Raw genomic sequence first — 12421 nt, forward strand, 5'->3', positions numbered from 1 at the left:
ATAAGGATACAACATAAATTTACACACAGAATGTAAAAGGGTAAACATGGTACAATTATAAACACCAGCACAGAACTGAAAGTCTTCTTCCCAGTTCTTGGACGGTGTTGCATACTCTTTTAGTCCGTTAAATAAGGATTCCCTAGACAGGCAGCTCTTTCTTTAACATGAGGAAAGCTAGGTACAGCCCAAAACCTACAAAGACACACAGAACGAACCCTACAAACAGCTGTCACACCCAACCATCTCTCTTCCGGGTTCACTGTCTGCTTCTGCCCTTATGAAGTAGGCAGCATTCCAAGACATGAAGACACAGAAGCTGGCTGCAACTCCACTGAAGCTCTTTCAGAGCTCACCCCCAGAAAACAAGACCAAACACACAAAACCTGCGTACAGCTGGCCCGCTTTGGGATCCAGAATGAATGAATATATGAGCTCCTGATCCACTACTGCCACAAGACCTGCGAGCTTGGGGAAGAGCAGATTAAAGCCCGTTGAGAGGAGTAAAGAAGCAAGAAGAGATTTTCCTTAATTAAACTTGGGGGGTGGCTCCCAAAAATGCATTTCGCCTGCCTGCTTTTGCAGTTGAACCCTGGTCCTGTTTGCTCTGCGGTCTGTGTACACAGGTGGAATATTTGCTGCTCAAAGTACATCACGCTGCATGTCCCTGCTGGAGCCATTCTGGCACGGACTGGAAACCCACAGCCCCGCTGAAGCCAGGCTTCCGACCACAGTAAAACTGCTGTGCTTGCCTCCTGGCAGGAGACCGTGCCTTGGCCCGGGACAGGACAGGACAGGTGAGTGAAGCACAAATCTATCTCTGGAGTTGTCCCACCGAACTCCAAACCCGCAGGGGATCTTCTTGCAGAAGAGCAAACCAGGACCTGCCCCTGGGATTTTTTTTACTAACTTAATTGCCCAGGTGGCACAGAGCTCTGCTCATCAAACCTCACAAGGTCTTCTGTGTTTCAGATTTTCCTCGAGACCTCAGATTCAGACGTTTTGGATGTGGGGGGGGGAGGGGAGAGCTGCTGATAGCTCGAGAAGAACCGCTTGTCCCTGTTCGACTCTTTTCTCAGGCGCGGAGAAGCTCTGAACAGGTGCCAGACGCCCGCTGGGTGTGCCCCTCTGGCCGGGCGTGTTGAATCTTCACGGTAAGATCGCTCTGGAGTCGCCAGTTTCAGCTGGACACTGGGCACATGTGACGGCACATTGCCCTGCTCTCAGCGGCTGGCGCAGTGCTGAGAGTGAGGATTTCAGCTTATCCAGAGTGATCCCTGGATAAGGCACCTTCTTCGTACTTCGAAGGCTTTACTTGTGATTAATGAATACTTGTACTCCGGTAAGGCCGCTGAAAAAATCAGTAAGGTTAGTACTGTTGTGTCATACAAATGAAGGAGTCCAGGTGTCTGTGTCGGAGAAGTCTCTTAATTACATATGCATATGGGAGACCGGTGTTTAGGAACCAGACTCGAAAATAAGTAACTAAAGATGGTCTTTTATACTGAAGAACAAACAAGCTAAAGTGACACTGCCCCTAATAGTTAGTAATACAGAAGTATGTCTATATATGGATATACATCACATGAAGTTCATGCGAAGATTAGTGAAGAAAACTGTTTAGCGCACTGCCCATATAACTGTGTCTCAGTGAGCTTACCTAGTAATACATGACAAACTGCTCAAATGTACAAATAAGCAGAATTTCCCTGGATAAATGTCTGAACGAAACATTTATAATGAACATGCAGAATAAGCATCTTACTGTATAAATTAGATCATATCTTTTGGCTTATTGACAGACACAGGTTCCTCTTTATGTTCTGGGCATAAAACCAACGTTAGAACACACAAGTCTTGTGCATATTTTGTTCCTTCAGTACTTTAACAGGGTCCACGGTGAGTCTCACTTGAGCTCCCCCAAAGCAGACTGCTCTCTGAAGAGCCGCTGTCCTCTCTAGGTGTTTTCCAGGGAAGGGATCTGGAGCTGAGCCTCCATGGCTGACGAATATCAGGACGACTTCCAGGCTGTGGACACCCAGGAGGAGAACGCCTTCTGGAGGAAAGGTTTGAGGAACGGGGTGGGGTGGTGGAGGAGCTGGTGTGTGAGGGGATCAGTGTGTGAGGGTGACATTTTGTGGGTGTGTGTGTGAAGGTCAGTGTTTCAGGGGTCACTGTGTGGGCGTTCAGAGTGTGAGGGTGATATTTTGTGGGTGTGCGTGTGGAGGTCTGGGTTTCAGGGGTCACTGTGTGGGGGGCTCAGAGTATGTGGGTGATATTATATGGGTGTGTGTGTGTGAAACGCATGAAGGGTCAGTGTGTAGCAGGTCAGCATGTCAAGGGTGAGAGCCTGAGACCGTCATAATCCGGAGGGTCAGAACGTGACAGTTTAAGGCTCAGCCTCCACCTGTGCTGGTTCAGCTGGGGCTCTTTGTCTGTGTTGCAGAGATGGGGGCTCGGGTGGTGCAACATTCCAGGTTAGCCGCCAGGACCTCCTGGGCGCTCTGGGGCCTCCTGGCCCTGAGTGCCACTGTCTTACTGGCCATCATCATCGCCGTGTCTGTCAGCAGTGAGTACAGCAACACAAGCCTTCTGGCCCTGCAGCTCCTGCAGTCTGTCCACATTTACCAGGATACAGTGTGCTGGGCGGGAGAACAGCTTGAGTCATGTGTAGGATCACAATTAGGGCAGGGTTCACGGTCAGTACTGGGGGGAGGGTTAGCATTAGGACTAGTGTGAGTGTTAGGTTAAGAACCGAAGCAATGCAGGGGTTCAGGAGTGAGTCTGGTTTAGGGTAAAGGTTGTGGAGTGGATTTGTGAAGCAGGGTTGCAGAGTTTAGTGGTTGGAGCTTAGTGTTCAGAGCTAGTTTTACAGAAATATGTAAGGCACTAAAAGTAAAACTCCACAACCTCAAAAATAGATCTTATGCTCAGGTAAGGCATAACTACTTGGACAAAGATGATATCTTTTTATCTTAGAAATGGCATCTTTTCCTGTGGGATTTGTGTTTTGCAGATGCCAAAATGAGCAGGAGGATCATTGCATTGGAGGGCAGTCTGGTCAACTTCAGCTCTTCTGTCAAGGCGGAGCTGCAGGCTGGGAGAGCCACAGGTGCGCCAGCCTCTGTTATGAAGAGTGGGCGTGGCAGAGGTCCGGCCCTGAGCTGGCAATGGTTTGGCACTGAGCTTGCGCTGACCCAACTCTGGGTAGGAAGAAGGCAGGACTTCAATTTAAGGACACATTGAGCAATCTGACATTGTGTATTGAGCTGTAATTGCAGGCAGTATGTGCACAGGGGTCTTGAGAAAGACAGAATTCAGATTAAATTTGCAGATAGTGCGGCAGTACAGTACATCCAGTGATGGTCCTGTAGTGGCAGCTGTTCCTACACTGAGAGACAAACAGATACATAGCTGGATAACTACTGTAAGTACCTTAAATAAGCATTTAATCTGTTATTAATCAACCAAATGTTGTGTATGTGCTCCTCCAGACCAGGAGATTCAAGGGGAGATCAATAAGCTGAAGGTGTCCACACTGACCACAGAATCCCAGCTGAGCCTTGGTATGTCTTGATGCACGATCCTGTGATAGTCGGCCATCAGGTCAAGATTAGGCTGAGACAGACTGTACATTGGAAGAGTTTGTGCTATATATTGATTTATTTCACACCGACAGGCACTAGTACTCTTGGTGCGTTACTCTGGCTCCTCTAGAGGGTCTCACAGACAGCCTGGATCCCTGATGGATCATCCTTTATAGGCATCTTGAAACGCTGGCTAACCCCAGCACTAATTAAGATGGGTCAGCTTGATTAAGTAGGTGAGAGCTGGAATAACAGGGGGAGCAGGAGATCCTGAGCTCTGCAGGTCCAGGACGGGAGGGGTATACGGCAGGGCCGAGGTCTTCACAGCTGCGCTGTCGTTCCAGTGGGCAGAGCGGTGATGGCTGTGAACGAACTGGACACGCTGAAGTCGATGGTCTTCCAGATGAACTGCATTCTGGATAAAATGAAGAGGAACAGTAAGTCACTAAGATGTGTAGAGCGTGAGGCTAAGGGCAGAGCCCTGCATGTTGGAGACGTGCTCCTCTGGTCTCGACATCACTGCGCACTTCACCACCTGAACTTTACATGTCTTCCCATTTCCTGAACACTGGCATCAGGCCCTGCATGGGGCACAAGGCTATTGCACACTGCGCTTGGACTGAATACTGCTCCACACATACACCATCACTGGCATGGCTGCTCCAGTTAACATGGCAGCTGTGTATTATCGTTTCCGTCATGCTCTTTAACTTATTAATTACCAAAGGGTGGCACAGTGGAGTGTCAGTTGACGCTCTGGGTCCTGGGCTCAATTCTAGCCCTCGATCTCTTCTGTGTGGAGCTTGCATGTTCTCCTTGACATCAGGGTAGTTCAGCCCCAAACCCTGTATTTGAATGGCAGGCTGCAACTTGCTGTGACTCCTGCCAAGAATAAGCGACTTTCTGATAATGGATGGATTAATTACCCAATAATTTACCCAGAGATACCCAGTTAACTTCACAAGCTGTCAGAGAGCAAAAGACAGGCTGAGCCTTCATAGACATGCCCCCGAATCTGCCCTAGGACGGGGGATACAGATTTCTCAGGTTTCACCCATGCTTTAACTCGACTCATTCAGTACATAAATGTAAGTGTGAGTGTAAGAAAGGGGAAGAGGCAATTCGACTATTCTGGCCTGTTTTGCAGTTGGTAGTTAATTCATCTGAGTAGGTCCTCCAGTTCTTTCTTGAACGAATGCAGGGTGTCGGCTTCGCCAGCATGGCTGGGCGGCTTTTTCAAGACCCCCACAGCCCTTTGAGTAAAAGAAGTCCCCCCCGTTACTGTTCTCGGTTTGAATCGCACTTCGTAGTAGTTTCCACGTGTTCTTTAGTTTGTGCGTCACTGTTTATTCCGAAGGCCGGCAGGTAGAAATGCTTCAGACGCAACGCCTGTGTGACTCCAGACTCACCCTGACTTCACTGCGCCTGGCCGTGGCACCGAGGCGGGACCTGCGGGGGTCTGCCCTGACCGCTGCCCCTCCTCTGACGTTTTTCTGCAGTGACCACGGAAGGCTGCTGTCCGGACGGCTGGGTGTACTTCTCAGAGAGCTGCTACTACATCTCCACCGAGGGCCTGTCCTGGGATGCGGCCAAGGATTACTGCTCCAGCAAGTCCTCCTCACTGGTCATCCTCAACAGCGAGCAGGAGTGGGTGAGTCATACTGCCTGGCCTACAGAGCTCGCTGACCCCAGGTTGGAAGACATGCTCATATAGTATTAGAGGGGAGCTGCATTCCCAATTTCTCAGACCGGTTATTAAACCCTTAGTGACAAAATAAATGAATTGATGGTATAAAAAAAATGTGCAAATGTCAAATTAAGCACAAAATTGTGAACTTTGTGAAAGTATTGTATGGTCGCCATGTTGTCACCAACACCTCACGAGTTCAGTCCAGTTCCCACGAACTGGAACGTGTGAAGCAGCCCTTCCTGCTCACTAGTCCCTGTCATGACCAATGTAACGCGATGTACAGTATGAGCAAATAAGCACAGGTTGTGCAGCAGTTTGTTGCAGAAATGTTCCAACGTGATCTGCATGCAGAGTTAACAGGTAAGTTGTATTTGTTGGCAAAAATATCTCCCAAGTCGAGAGCAATATTTCTATTAGATTAAAAGAGATGTACTGTATTCACAAACCTGCTTGTTTACAATGTCATAGGGCCACAATACGTCACTGGATGTTTTGTTGCCTCGTTCTGAATCACAGAATATGGTACTGCACACACCTGGAAATTTAGTCTTTTTTGTGATGTAAATTGGAGGTTTTACAAGTTACTGTGTCCATTTTACTTTATTGCGGTTTGAAACGCACTCATCAATGCTGATTCTTTCTAACCCTGCAATATAAAAATAGCATTGCAGTTCCCCTTTAGCTTTTTGCTAAGCTGTTGATCTTAATACTATTACAATACAATTTCCTTAGCTCAGTGTCCATATACCTCTGTGCCTGCCGGTGTCACTGGTATCATTCAGTGTGTGTTGCTGTGTCTCTGTCTATCAGGGTTTGTGATTGAGTCGTGCTATGTTGGTGTTTTTTCTTATGGCATCTTTATGCCCCTCTCTGTTCCTCGTGGTGTCTCAGAGGTTTGTTGCTGGAAAAACCATGCCCAGATTTTACTGGATCGGTCTCACGGATGAGAGGACAGGCAAGTGGGAGTGGGTGGATGGGACACCCTATGTCCTGGACCGCAGGTGAGCACCCTCCCCCTGTTTGTTCACCTTCGCCCCCCTCTCGCTACGTTCAGTTCCTTACAGTATAGCTCACTGGGGAGGAGAAGCCCTCACACGCCACAAGAACCACAAGTAAAGTGTTCTGTAACCTCTGGAATGATGCTAGGGCTCTGCACTGCGCTCCTCGCACACAGCTGAAGTTGGGTGGCCTCAAGACAGAGTCATGCTCCTCAGTGAGCCTGGTGACCCATGCAGGGCCCGCTGCTGGTGTTCAGGGAGTAGGATAATAATCATTAATAACAATTCATTACACTTATATAGCACTCTTCTGGACACTCCACTCAAAGCAGTAAATGGGATCCCCTCTACCACCAGTGTGCAGCCCCAACCTGGATGATGCAACCATAATGCACCAGTATGCCCACCACACACACCAGCTCTCAGTGGGGAGAAGAACAGAGTGATGAAGCCAGTTCATAGATGGGGATTAGTAGGGGGCCATGATTGGTAAATGCCAGGGGGACATTTGCCAGGACACTGGGGAAACACCCTGGGTGTTTTAATGACCACAGAGAGACAGGACTGTACTGTACTGGGGCATTAATACCCACACAGACCACAGGGTGAGCACCCCCTGCTGGCCTTACTAACACCTCTTCCAGCAGCAACCTTAGTTTTTCCCAGGAGGTCTCCCATCCTGGCCAGGATCACACCTGCTGAGCTCCAGTGGGCTGCCAGCGGTGAGCTGCAAGGTGATAGAGCCGGTGGAGTGGCTAACCTCTCTGAATCTGAGGTGGTGAATTGTGGTGGGGGAGTCAGTTCCCCCTCTGCTTCCTGCAACAGGAAACAGGCCAACCCCGTCGGCATGGCGACGCCGCACACTCACTCCCCCTGGGTGCCGCGCTCTTTTCCTGTCCCCGCAGGAAGTGGAGGCCGGGCCAGCCCGACGACTGGACGGACCACGGCCTGGGCGGCGGCGAGGACTGTGCCCACCTGCACCGGGACGGGCTCCTGAACGACGACCACTGCTCGCGCTCCTACTACTTCGTCTGCGAGGCCCGCGCGGGGTAGCCATCACCCTGGCGCCCCCTTTGGGTCAGGAGATAAAGGGGAACGCGCCAGAGCTCTCTGCCCGTTTGCTCTGACGACACGTCGTCGGAAGGCGGCCGCTGTGAATTTTGTGTACCTGTGATGATAAACCATGTAAAAATAATAATAATAATAATAATATTTGATTAAGAGTTTCAACAAAACAGCTGGAGCTTCTCTTGAGGGTTTGAGGTTCCAGGGGTGGGGGGTGGGGGGGGTTCAGCTCACATGTGGGGGCTCTACGGCTGTACCCCTCAGGAAGGTGTTTTGCCCAGCTGTGTAAATGGGTACCCCAAAGAGTCGAAAAGGGGCAGTGTAACCTCTGTCAGTTGCGTTGGATGAAGGTGCCTGTCTCTCCCACTCTCTCACGCTGTCTGGAAAAGCGCTGTCAGTGTGTCCCACACCGGAGAAGGCCGGGGTGTGCGTTTCCAAGGGCGTACACGTGCGGAGACGAAAATGAGAGATTTGAGACCTGCTGCCCACACATTTGCCCTGTGTGCCCATGGCTGGAGAGGTTCTGCTAATTCCGAAATCGCCCAGTTAACTCTCCCCTCATGGCCAGGTTCAGATAATCAGGAAATAAAGAGGGCTGGACGTCCGAGGACAAGACTGTGTCAGTTTTTTGCAACTTCCAACACAGACTCTTCTGAGTGGGCATGGATACTCTGTCATAACCATTTGGAAACAATTATTTGTGTGTTCTTTAAAGGTTTTTTTCTTATGGTGAAGGCCACAACCAGTTATAATTTACTTGATTTCTTTGCTAAAGATTTACAGTATGTTCAACTCACTCAACGCGCTGTAAAACATTAACAGCGCACAAACATGACAGGAGAAACTAGTTCTTAACATAATTTCATGGACCTACAGTATGAAAACCCTTAACTATAGTAACGCATACAGAAAATACAATTGAGCGCACAGAAATTAAACATACAAGTGGAAATCTGTTATAAACAAGTGATAATAGCTCATTGCATAATGTCTGATAAGGGAAATCAATGTGTCAGGAACGCGTCGGGAAACAGCTGTTCAAAAAATGGAAATGGTTAATATCAGGTGAGGATGCACGCAGCGGTCCAGGATCAAACTCGAAACTCCACGCTTGTTCAGACTTTCGGATTTTAAGATTTTAAGTCCTTTTGCCATCGGTCTGGCAGACGGCGAGTCGAGCACCGACACGCGGCCCGTCCGGCCCGGCTGCCTCTTTAAAGGGCGGGACGGAGGCGCAGCGCCGAGTCTCTCCCCCGAAACTGGAGCCTCGGGCGAGCAGCAGGGAAAACGTTTAAATCCCCCCCTTTCGGCTCTCTCAGCGACAGCCCGAAATATGCAGCAGTAAACAAACAGAACGAGAAAGAGGAGGACGACGACGGCGGCCCCAATCCTGCGGGTCTAATCGGGACGCGCCGTTTTTTTTCTCTCTCTTGTTGTTTCGAGCGACAACAACAACAACAACAACAAATCACCATCAAGTCGGTTCCCGAGCTCATTCATTTTACTGTTGCTGGCTCTGCCGGCAGCCTGACCCTGACGAAACCAGATCTCGGCGTTACGCAACGCCAGTATCAGCTGACCGGCAAAGAAGAAGAAGAACATAAAATTAACAGCGCAAAGCGGGAGAGGAGGGTGCTCCGTGTTGTGAACCCGCCCTGGTTTTTGTGAAGGTGGCCCACATCCTCGCTTCTGGTGACTGCTTCCAGGCGTTAAGGAAGAGAGGGGGAGAGGATCCCGGCAGCGGCAGGATGCTGAATTTAAATAACCCGGACAGCAACGCCCTGCAGGACCCCGTGTCTCTGAACGTGGGCGGCGAGGTCTACACCACCACGCTGGACACGCTGACCCGCTGCCAGGACTCCATGCTGGGCGCCATGTTCAAGGGCCAGCTGCCCCTGCTCCGGGACCGGAGGGGCAACTTCTTCATCGACCGGGACGGCAAGGTCTTCCGCTACATCCTCAACTACCTGCGCTCCAGCAGCCTGGACCTGCCCGACGACTTCAAGGAGATGTCCCTGCTGAAGCGCGAGGCCGACTTCTACCAGATCCGGCCGCTGCTGGAGGAGATCGGGCGGCGGGAGGCGGGCGAGGGCGGGCCGGCCGGCCGCAGCGCCGTGCTGAGCGCCGACGTGGACAGCCAGCTGCGCATGCTGCACTTCAACCTCAAGCGGGCCCCCGAGAACTACGAGCTGTGCACCGTCGCCGTGCGGGTCCACACCGCCAACGTCTTCTGCACCTCCTGCGCCTTCGTCCAGCTCCTCTGCCGGCGCTTCTCCTACCTCCGCGCCCGCGACGGCCCCCTGGCCCCCCAGCCCGACGAGGGCCGCCCCAACTACCTGCGGCTGGAGTGGACCCCCCGGCCCGAGCAGCTGCCCCCCGAGCAGTACGAGAAGCACCGCTTCCGCGAGCTGGCCGCCGCCGCCCCGCCCCCCCGCGGCAGCCTGGCCGTGCCCGACACCCGGGCCTTCATGGAGGAGGTGCTGAAGCTGGCGCTGGCCGAGGGCTTCCGGGTGGACTCAGTCTTCCCCGACCCCGCCGACATCCTCAACTGCAGGTCGCTGCGGTTCGTCAGGTACTGAGGAGCCGGCAGCTGGGGAAGAGTCCCTCTCGCGGCCCCCCCGAGCTGCGTTCTGCTGCGCTGGGGTTATTAACGACTAACACTGCGGAACTCACTGTGGGAAAAACTCACCCTGTGGCTTTAACTGCGCGGAGGGGGTCAGGGAAAGACCGTGCTGCACTAAGGCGCGTACCCGTACGGACTCTGTCACTCATCTGTAACGCGGTAACGTTTGAATGCAGAAGCAGCGGTGGGCGACAGCATGGTTTTGATGCCCCTCTTTCTCTCGGTGAGGGGAGGCTGCTGGGGTGAGAGTGGGGTGGGGTGGGGGCTTGTGTTGGCTCGTTTGTGGGGCAGAACGAGGGCCTGTGACCTGGCTTTTTTGCCCCAAGCCTCAACGTTCCCCCAACAGCACGGCCGAAGATGAGTCTTCTGTTCAAACTGTGAGCGTGACGACCTTACCTCCCAGTCTTAATGGCACTTTAGCTGCTCTAACTTACTTGAACTTTAATGCACAAGGTGCTCGCTCTTCTCGCGACCGACGGTAGAGTTCACGGTGAGTTTGTTGCAGCCCAAGCACTCCGGGTCAAGCTCGGCTTGCGATGGCATGCCTTTGTCAAGGCAGACCAACCTTTAACGATTTCTGAGTGATTTTCGGGGGAAAGTGGAGGCGGATCTGGTGGGGGGTGCTGATGGCTGGTGGAATGGCACCCCCTGCTGGGGAGCAGGGGCTCCTGCATGTTTACATAGTTCTCGGTAAGTGCCTCTTGTCCAATGCGAAGTCTCTGCTCCAGCCTCCGACATGCTCTTCTGGAGAAGCCATGTGAGCTGACTTCGTCTCACCAAGACCGGTTCTGTTCCAGGTACAAGAAAACCTGGAGTGGATTTTAAGTGCTGTGCCACAGGAGGCTGGCGGGTCCTCTCTGGAACGGGTGGAGTAACTTCATTTGCACCACAGGAAATCACACCTGTGCCTTTGTTCAGTCTTATGACAACTCTGAGGCTTTCTTTTGGGTTAAGAGGGTCAGAACCTTTGGGTTTTCTTGAATGTTTACAACCGCACTCCATGCTGCTTATTAAACATATTCCTTCTAACATTAATAAATGCAATTTAAAGTGGGGCAGTAGTGATAACAGACTGGAATTTTTTTTTCCGTAAGAAGCAACTCAGCCGGTGTGCAGGTCTTCTGTGCTGTGAGGAAGTGACTAAGCAGAGCCCCGCGCACTGCGCCTGGTACCATTGTGAGATGCACACACAGGGCATTCCCAGACAGCTGGCTGCTCCGCTCGGCTCTCGCTGCCTGAAAGGCTCGTTGTTATTCCGGCCGGGAGCAGCAGCGCTCAGCTCTTTGTCTTCTCTGGCAGTTTAACAGCACTGCGTCAGAGTCACAAGACCCGGCTGTCGGATCAGTGCACAGCTCCAGTCCGGAAGGGCCACGGCCTCTGCAGCTTTTCATTCCCCCTCTGCTCTTAATCGTTAGCTTAACTGGACCAAATTAACACATGAAATCTCTTGATTTTAAAAGTGATCCTAAAAAATCTACTGGATTCTGTCCATCAAAGATCTGAGTTGTGCTCATATGGCTTGAAATGAGAGGAAAGCTGCAGTCTTTCTGTATTATTATTATATAATGACAGGACTTGCACAAGAAGCTGTCACGACACGTCTGTCGAGACACAGCTGCTCTGGTTAATTCAGATGGATTACTCCATTTGAGGGTGGCACGGTAGCACAGTGCCGAGGCCCTGGGTTCTATTCCTGGGGTGCTGTCTGTGTGGAGTTTGTATGTTCTTCCTGGCTAAAGTGGCCAAGAAATGGATGGCATGAAATCCCACATGAGGGCAAAGGGGTGGTGAGAAAGGGCTCTGTGTGTGACAGTCAGACCCAGACTGTGTCTGGATCAGCTGGAAGAGTTAGTGATGAGTGGCTGGGGATCTCTAGTGGCTGTTAATGAAGATCTAGTGCTCACTGCAGAAAGAGATGGCCGAATTGTTGTACTACATATTAATGTGAAGATGGAGACCTGTGTGTTAAGGATGAAGACAAGTTAAGGCGAACTGTGACCAGAGGAGACTGAGAGCTGGGCATGAAGAGTTAAGCATCAGTGTCTGCTTGATTTAAACTGACAGCTTTACCGAATTTTACAGATGGGTGACATGGCGTTAAAAGTTGAATTCTCCAGTGTCTGCAGATCGAAGACAGAATGCAGAGCAAAGCTGAAGAGCATGAACAGCTGGGCGTCACAAAGTGAATAGAAACACTCCAGTGCCTGGTGATTAGGGAGGAAAGACAGTGGAGAGATGAAGACCTGTCCTGTCCAAGTATAGACTCAAGGAAAAGGAAGAGGGCCAAGCAGCTGTGAGCGACCCAATGGATGGATTGATCTAGGATCCTGGAGTAGTCTGAAAAAAAGGACCGACTACTTAAATGCGAACAAACAAAGAAAACACACTGTCACATAGCAATGTTGCGACTATGGTGACGTGTACCAGTGCCATCACATGTGCAATCATCAATCTTATT

The 12421-nt window shown here is 51.2% G+C and overlaps 2 protein-coding genes across 4 annotated transcripts; both read left to right on the top strand.

The window, feature by feature from the left end:
* Nucleotides 1–1069: 1069 nt before the first annotated feature.
* On the top strand, nt 1070–7510 carry asgr1a (asialoglycoprotein receptor 1a). Of its 3 annotated transcripts, XM_088911071.1 has the most exons (9): nt 1070–1154; nt 1962–2067; nt 2447–2569; nt 3017–3112; nt 3495–3566; nt 3932–4024; nt 5087–5238; nt 6169–6278; nt 7181–7510. In XM_088911071.1, the coding sequence occupies exons 2-9, from the start codon at nt 1998–2000 to the stop codon at nt 7326–7328; spliced, it is 864 nt and encodes a 287-aa protein (XP_088767197.1). In that variant the 5' UTR covers nt 1070–1154; nt 1962–1997; the 3' UTR covers nt 7329–7510. The 3 variants fall into 3 exon arrangements, with proteins under 3 accessions (XP_088767197.1, XP_088767199.1, XP_088767198.1); XM_088911073.1 differs by lacking the exon at nt 3495–3566; XM_088911072.1 differs by lacking the exon at nt 1070–1154 and having other exon boundaries at nt 1869–2067.
* A 1105-nt stretch (nt 7511–8615) lies between these two features.
* On the top strand, nt 8616–11017 carry LOC148838591 (BTB/POZ domain-containing protein KCTD21-like). Its single transcript, XM_088911075.1, has one exon. The coding sequence runs from the start codon at nt 9089–9091 to the stop codon at nt 9917–9919; it is 831 nt and encodes a 276-aa protein (XP_088767201.1). The 5' UTR covers nt 8616–9088; the 3' UTR covers nt 9920–11017.
* The last annotated feature ends 1404 nt before the right edge of the window (nt 11018–12421 follow it).

Source organism: Atractosteus spatula, chromosome 3 (assembly GCF_055471065.1).
Source record: "Atractosteus spatula isolate fAtrSpa1 chromosome 3, fAtrSpa1.hap1, whole genome shotgun sequence".
Lineage (NCBI taxonomy): Eukaryota > Metazoa > Chordata > Actinopteri > Semionotiformes > Lepisosteidae > Atractosteus > Atractosteus spatula.

Coding starts and splice junctions, on each gene's coding strand:
- LOC148838591 (XM_088911075.1), top strand. CDS start 9,089: ATGCTGAATTTAAATAACCCGGACAGCAACGCCCTGCAGGACCCCGTG.
- asgr1a (XM_088911071.1), top strand. CDS start 1,998: ATGGCTGACGAATATCAGGACGACTTCCAGGCTGTGGACACCCAGGAG. Junction 3,113..3,494: donor GCAGGCTGGGAGAGCCACAG/GTGCGCCAGCCT, acceptor GTGCTCCTCCAG/ACCAGGAGATTCAAGGGGAG. Junction 4,025..5,086: donor GGATAAAATGAAGAGGAACA/GTAAGTCACTAA, acceptor GTTTTTCTGCAG/TGACCACGGAAGGCTGCTGT.